The sequence below is a fragment of the Nicotiana attenuata genome, unplaced genomic scaffold (genome assembly GCF_001879085.1).
Source record: "Nicotiana attenuata strain UT unplaced genomic scaffold, NIATTr2, whole genome shotgun sequence".
Lineage (NCBI taxonomy): Eukaryota > Viridiplantae > Streptophyta > Magnoliopsida > Solanales > Solanaceae > Nicotiana > Nicotiana attenuata.
The window spans coordinates 1-8273 of record NW_017675510.1 but is presented as its reverse complement, the minus strand read 5'-3'; the positions used below and the strand labels follow the sequence as shown (position 1 = coordinate 8273).

Below are 8273 nucleotides of genomic sequence, written 5' to 3'. Positions count from 1 at the left end.
ATTATGCATTCTAATACATTTTTGATACATTTCTGATACATTTCATATACATTTTTGATACATGAATTATGCATTCTGATATATTTATGATATATTTTTGATACATTTATGATACATTTCGGATACATTAATTGTGCATTCTGATACATTTATGATACATTTTCGATGCATTTATGATACATTTCTGATACATTAATTATGCATTTCTGATACATTTCTGATACATAAGTTGTCTTTTTAAAAAAACAATCATGATTGCTAACTTTTATTTATTTATTTGTAGTTGGTGTTTGGTAACATTTCCCCAACAAATGATGAACAAATAAGGCTTCAATTGCATGACTTTGTCCCTGTTTGTGAAGATAAAAATGAGATTCATATTGAATCTGGAGTCGTGGCTGAAGTTAAAACAAATGCTAAGAAGCACTCCAAAAATAAGCCGAAATCACAATCTATTAACAATGAGAATCCGGATCCACAGCCCAGTAACTTGAATTCAAGCGAGACAGAGCTGAAACTTCTGAGAAGTGAAATGTCACGCCCTGAACCTGGGCCTGGACGTAACACGGCACTCGGTGCCTGACTACATGTGACCGAGCGAACCAACTGGCTGGCTGAATCAACATGTGATATCATAACATACTAAATGCGAAAGATAAACTAACACATGCTGATATACTGAAAGTCTGGATGATATAAATCAAAGTGCGGAAATACTAATACAATTCGGAAACATATTTGCAGCCAACATGGCTTAACACGAAAAGTCTGAGACTCTGTCTAACTGTTACTCTAGTCTATGAAGCCTCTATTGAAGTACTGAAAACACTGTATATCTGTAAACACTGAAAGACTGTAAAGTAATGATAATGCCCCGAAAGAACTGGGGACCACCAAATAGCTGGTACGAGAACCCTAGCACTATGGATCGTCAACCTGTAAATCATTACCTGCATCATGAGATGCAGGCCCCGGGCAAAAGGGACGTCAGTACATTTGAATTGTACTGGTATGTAAAGCAACTGAAAGAAAGAATTATAAATGCTGAAACTGAAACTAAGCTGGTAACTGAGAATTGATAATTAATAACTGAAATGTTAACTATTGAAACTAAAACTGAAGTGATAACTGAAAAGATAACTGATAACTGATAACTGAACTGATAGCTGAAAAGATAACTGATAACTGAACTGAATAAAGGAAGTAAGGATATGAATACTCCCTCTTCTGAATGATGAATAACCTGTTTATCTGAATATTAAACTGCGGCCTCAGGCCCAATATATATATGTGCACAAACTGCGGCCTCGGGCCCAAGTATACGTATACATAACTGCGACCTCAGGTCCAAAATGCATAAAGCATAAACTGCGGCCTCAGGCCCAAAGATGCATAAAGCATTAGCTGCGGCATCAGGCCCAAATATAGGTGTTCAACATTCAGGGATTTAAAATCAGGAACTGAGAATCATACGGCAATACACAATACCGGAATACTGTATAGGATTAGAATGAGACATGTATTCTTGAACTGGTTATGAACACTAAACTTCAAATGTTTATGACATGCTGAGTAAGCTATACTGAGACTTAGGGATATCAAGCCCAAGTCTATATTGAATACGAACTGAGCTCACAACGTTTAAAATGAAAGTCATGAACGAGTTATGAAATTAGAGAACAGAAGTTCTACAACTATTCAAGGGACTAGGCCTTAACTACATTTCTGAGGCAATTGATACGTTATAAAAGAAACGTAATGTAGGGAGAATCATTAAAATTTTCAAACATAGAGAGTTAGCCTCACATACCTTAACTTCCTTCTCTTGAGCATAATACAACATTCGCCAGCCCTTTCAACTTTAATCTATATCAATAAAATTCAAAGGGATTCCAAATTAGCAACAACATCCATGTTTTGGTCACTTAGGCATTTTATCAAACACTTGGTGAGTATAAAGCTTCATAATCCCTATTAATGGTTTTTCTACACCCAATAACCGATTCTCTTGCTCTTGGATAAATTCTAAAGTCTCAAATGGTTATAATCAATATTATTCTTCATCACCCATAAGGTAAACAACACCCTTAACCAATAAAGTTCCATTAAATAAACATCTTTCAATCTCTATAATAGTTGTATATTTATATTAGGAACTTATGGCTTCTAATCACCACACCAAGAGTCCCAATATTTAATTCATACTCATACCCATAATAAATTAATACATGTAAGTCTAAGGGTGTAGGATTACCTTTTGGAAGAAATCTTGCAAAACCCTCCTTTGAATTCTTGAAGGAATTTCTTGAAGATCTATGTGTTTTATGAGTAGATTTCATCAATACTAGTGTAAAAATGATGGAATTTCATACCAAGTTAATGAAGATTGCTTACCTTGAAGATATGAGGGGTTGGAGGTCTTGAGAGGGTGGAAGAAGACCCCAAAATTCGTCCAAAAGAAATAGGCAAAAATAAACCCTAAAATTGGCTTAAAAGAGCTGGGACTGGGGCGCGTCTACTCTAACGAAGTGTCCTCGCTTCTCTGTCCATTGCATTCAAGGGAAGAGAAAAATCCGCGTCTACTTTGGCGAAGTGAGCTCGCTTCGCTGTCCGCCAAAATAATTGGGTGGTATGTCTTTAGTAATTTGGTCATAACTTCTTGTAGGAATGTCCAAATGACGAACGGTTTGAAGCGTTAGAAACTAAACTCAAAGATCTTTCATTTGATAGGTTGTGAATCACATAATACCTTATATAAATGTAGATATTCTCGTCCAAAGTATAGTCTTGTGCGTGCTCATTTAGAATTTTAGTCTATCATGTAATTTTCCAACTTGGCTTAGACTTAGGTCTTTCCTTGGATCCCAAATCACTTATGATATGCCTCGTACTCTTATTATCCTAACCAATTGATAACCATCACATTAATACTTGTTTAGTGCATCCACAACTGATTCAAATTTACGGGGTGTTACATGAAATCAAGAAAGTACATTCTATTTTGTCTTTCAGCAGTTCTGACAGCTTAATTGATATTTGGTTTCACTTTTCCTTTTATAGGTAAACGACAAGGTTTCATCTTTGGAGAACTTAATGATTTCCTCATTCGAAAAGGTTTTTAAAGCTCTAGGTGAACGCGATGCTTCAAAGGTATTCTCATGACTATGCTTATTTGTTATTTTTACCTTTTACTATACTTTTACAACTTTTTGTATATTTTTTCTGAACAGGTAACTGAAAAGATGACGACCATCATGATAAGAACGTTTCGGAGAATAACTTTGGTAGTGAGGAAGTTATGGAGAAAAATATTGGCATTGAAGAAGTTGTAAAGAAAAATGTTGACAATGAGGTAAGTCTACAGCAAACTGTTGATGTTATGGAGGGTGTGGTGAAGGATTCTATAAAAGATGGTAAAAGTAGTGAAGGAGTTGGTGATGACGAAGCCTGGATTGAGGATGTCGAGCCTGAAATCACTGCAATCACCCAGCAGTTTTGTGACAAAAATACTGCTAATATGGGGAGTTTGGTGGATGATTCTGTACAACTTGGTAAAAATAGTTGTGAGGAAGTTGGTGAGGACAATAGCTGGAGTAGTGATGTTGAGGCTCAAATAACTGCAATCACCCAATAGTATTTCAATCAAAATATTGAACATGGTGATTTAGGAGTGGAGAAAAATATTGCTACTATGCAGGAAGGTCGAATAGTTGTTAATCATGACACACCTGAAATGAACCCTAGAGAAAGGAAACCAGCAGGGGTTATGAAGTCACCATTCATGAACACATTTGACTTTGGTGGCACCATCCAAGTTGTTGAAAATAAGCCAACTAAGTCAAAGAAGCCCATCTTGACTATTAAGTATCCTTTTCAGGGAAATGTTGACAATCCTGTTGATTTCAAAGTATTGTGTAAGTGGAACACTTTCATCAATAGAGGCTTAAGGACTAATGCGCCGTAAGTTTTGTGTTTCAGTTTTTTCTTTTTTCTTTTTTTTCTTGTTTATTTTCGTGTTATGAACCATATCTTTTTATCATGGTTCATCAGGGACGGTGTTTATACAGAGGCTAGCAATAAGCTAAAGAAAATCTTTGAATTTGGAGTTGATGATATTGGAGAAAAAAATGGTTCTTCACATTTGCATATCCCCACCTACCTTTGTGTGATTCAGTAAGTCAACGCTTTAACTGTAAAATATAAACTGGTGATATACATTTTTAGTTTTCTCATACTGTAATTTTCTGACTATGTGTGTTTATTCTTCATATTTCAGCATATTGATGTAATTTTTTACTATTTGAGAAAGAAAGGGAAGTACGGTGTTGATGTTCCAGTAAGATTCACAACTACTGACTGTTGGTTTAACTGCTTGATTTCGAATTTGTACAAGGAGTTTTTGGAGAAAAATAGAGACATGAATTTGATTAATGAAATAGATCTAATTGCTGAGTATATACTTGGGTATTTTTTAAGATGTAATGTTCCTTGGTCTACTGTTGATGAAGTCCTTTTCCCTATAAATCTGTCTGATAAGTGGCACTGGATATTGGCGAGATTGTCATTCAAAGATCTGTGCATTTATGTATATGATTCCATATTTCCTTCATCGTATTGGTTTTTGGGACACAAAGGAGAATCCTATGGGGATCCCCGCCAATGATCCTTTTGAGATTCATGTCGTTGATGGGTTGCCAATGCAAGATAACACGTAAATTATTATTGAATATTTCTGATTCTTATTCATTTTTTGTACATGAATTCCTATTTGGATATTATCCTAACTTTTATTCAATGTTTATATGCTACCTTTTATGTAGTGATTGTGGTATTTATGTTGCTGCATTTGCTGAGTACATCATTCAAGGCAGCAGTATTCCTAAAGCTATTGATATTGATGGGATACGAAACCGATATGGTATATTGCTATGGGATTATGGAGTGAAGAAACAAAGAGGACATGCAGCTAGTGATGATGAGTCTACTGGTAGATTGAAGGATCAGACAAAAAAGGATAACAAGAAAAAGAGCAAGTCGCATTCTGTTGTTGATGACAAGTCTTTGAAGGATAACAAGAAAAAGGGCAAGACGCATGCCGTTTGTGATGATAAGACTTTGAAGGATATCAAGAAAAATAGCAAGTTGCATGATGTTGGTGATGACGAGACTTTGAAGGATATCAAGAAAAAGGGCAAGTTGAAGGGCAAGATGAAGTAGTTTGGGATAGTTTAACAGAAAATTCACATGAAGTAGTTTGGGATAGTTTAACAGAAAATTCACATGTAGTTTTAAGATGGAAGTAGTTTGGTTCTGATATTATCTATGATTGGATACAGTTGCATACTTATATCACATTTTATGCTTTTTGTTTGGGATGTCTTTGAACAATATGTTTGAAATGCTAATGTTGAATATTACTTTTAATTGCGACTTGTTGTGTAGTTTTCAGTTAATAGTGAAATTATGAAAATTTCAGATTTTGGGTAGTTTTGACTTTTCTACAGTTTTAGTTTTGTAATTTATACAGTTTAATCTATTTCGACAGATTTTGCATTTTCGATAGATTTTGCAAATTTAGTTGGTGTTGCTAAGTTGCTACAGGAAGTTTTGTGAACGATGTTTTGGGGGGAACTAACTGTATATAAACTGTATAGCGACAGTCTATTTTGTATAGTGATATCTATCTGTATATTTTTTGGATAGTCACAGTCCATTGTATGTAAATTGTATAAATATACAATTTCTGTTTTGTATATTTAATTGGTAATCCCTCTTTTTGTGTAGTTTTTGTATAGTGACATCTATTTTGTATATTTTTTGTATAGCTATAGTTTATTTTATATTGTTTTTGTATAGGAACAAAATATTACGTATAAATTGTATAGTGACAGTCTATTTTGTATATTTTTGTATAGTAACAGTCTTTTTTGTACATTGTCATCTATTTTGTATATTTTTTTGTATAGTGACATCCATAATAGTATTTGAAATAAAACTTCCACCAATACTTTCATTATGACAAAAAGTAGCATCTTAATTCATACATCATAGAGAATCTGATTGCAAATCTCATTATTTTTCCAATTGTAATATTCAGAAGAAATACTGTTAGAAAATACTAAATTATTGTAGCAGCATCTACTAGTTGTCTTGAGGTTCTTCTGTTATGTCCTTATTTTCCACACAGTCCACATGTAATAGCTTCAGTATACAGATATTCATAAAGTCCCTGCGTCGCGACTTCGTCGGTCTTCCTGGTTTGCCCTTCACTATCGGTGGTAGGACCACATTATCTAACACCTCTGTTGGAAGGTCCCATGAAGTTTCATCTGGAAGTGGATTAACTGGCACTTCATATGTCTTCTTGAAGTATTCCTTGGTGTAATAGTCAGAAAAATATTTGGGTGCTTCCATGTGTGTGTAGTCCAATACTGCCATAGCATGTGCACAAGGAATCTCATCCACTTGAAATCGTTTGCACGAGCATTCTCTTTTTTGCATGCAGACTATGTTCCGCCTTTGTTCAGCATCCATTACTACATATACATAATCGGTTGAAGGCTTCGCCTAAATTTAAATAGATATCATTAGTAAAACTAAAACAGGGATATGACAAGTATTAATTCATTTTTGTCAAAGTATGTTACTCCGGCGTATGAAGTAAGACATGATAAAAAAATATTTACCGTCATCTTCTGCGACAAATAGCTATTTTCCTTCAGTACTTCATGATATTTTTTTCCTACGCCAATAAATGTACTCATTGCAATCATTCTATTTGTATTATTCCATTCCATAACCAAATTCATCATGTAATCTAGCAAACTCATGATTGGTAGCTCTCTTGCCTTTTTGTTCCTTGCATTGAGTGACTCGGCAATATTTGAAGTCATCACCATGGATCTATTAACAGTGGAATGCACTATAGACCACTTTTCATAACCAACTTGGAATAGGTAACCCCTTACCCTCTTATCAATGTTGTCCATATCTTGTATGAGGCGATTAAATCTCCAATTTTGTATGCTCTGGCCATTGCAAAAAATACTTCCCTCAGCCGGTCATAGTTCTTCTTGAACTGCTTCTTTATGTTATTCCAAAGATGAAAGATGCATACACAGTGAGATACCTCTGGATACACAATCGAAGCACCCCTCAATATGCTTGCATGACGATCCGATACGATGCACATCCTTTCCCTTTCCCCAAAAGCCTGTCTAAACATTTCAAAAAACCATTCCCAGGAAGCATCATTTTCAGAATCTACAACAGCGTATGCTAGTGGAAAAACTTTACGTGGTTAAGCAAATAAGAAAGCATCCGCATGTTATTTTTGTTATACACAGATAAGAACTATCTATACCATATATAATTATTATACGAGTCTGCAACATATTCACCTGCCGCATCTTGTGCGCTAGCTGTTAACATTGTTCCTCTGTGTGATGATTTGAGGAATGTCCCATCAACCACTACAATAGGGTAACAGTATTTCCATCCTATGATTGATGCATTTAGTGCGACAAAAACATACATGAAGCGCCCGTCCTCTGATTTATGTAACATTGTGAAAGAACCAGGATTTGTCATTGTCACACCTCCTTTTATAGTACCATATAATAAAGGGAGTTATTTCCAACTTGAAGTGACAATCGGAACGGGATTTATTATTAAATTTTTAGAGTCGCCACTTAGGAAATTAGTGGTGTCCCAAGTCACCGGTTAGATCCCGACCCGAGGAGATTATGACTCTGTTATCAGTCCGCGAGCCAGAAATCCAGGTAAGGAATTCTGTTAACCCGGGAGAAGGTGTTAGGCATTCCCGGGTTCCGTGGTTCTAGCACGGTCGCTCAACTGTTGCATTTGATTTTATCTGATTTCAAAACATGTTATGTCCCATGTGCTTTTACTAGTAAACCGCATTCATTTTTATTTTTAAGAATTGCAACGCTGTGAAAATGCATCTCGAACCACGTCGCACCAGTGCACCCGTGATTGTTAACACACTTTGACTACGTTGAGATTTGGATTTGGGTCACATAAATGTGCACCCGAATTCAGGAAAGTGATATTATTAAAGTACGCACCTAAAGCCACTACACGTTTTATTGTTTTTGGGGAAGGTCGTGAAATTCGCTAAACGACCTATCCCGGAGTCTAAACATTTAACTTAAGCATTTGTCAAGGGACCCGCAATCTATTTGCTTAGTGACCTTGAGAAATTTGAGAGACACTATTAAGTATTCTACTAATAAGAGAAGGCCCCAATCCAT

At 35.4% G+C, this 8273-nt stretch overlaps 1 protein-coding gene across 1 annotated transcript; it reads right to left on the bottom strand.

The window, feature by feature from the left end:
* Positions 1-6141: 6141 nt before the first annotated feature.
* LOC109220148 lies at positions 6142-7590 on the bottom strand. Its single transcript, XM_019384611.1, has 4 exons — positions 7401-7590; positions 7130-7278; positions 6687-7028; positions 6142-6567 (listed from the first exon to the last, which is right to left on the bottom strand). The coding sequence occupies exons 1-4, from the start codon at positions 7588-7590 to the stop codon at positions 6142-6144; spliced, it is 1107 nt and encodes a 368-aa protein (XP_019240156.1).
* Between the last annotated feature and the right edge of the window lie 683 nt (positions 7591-8273).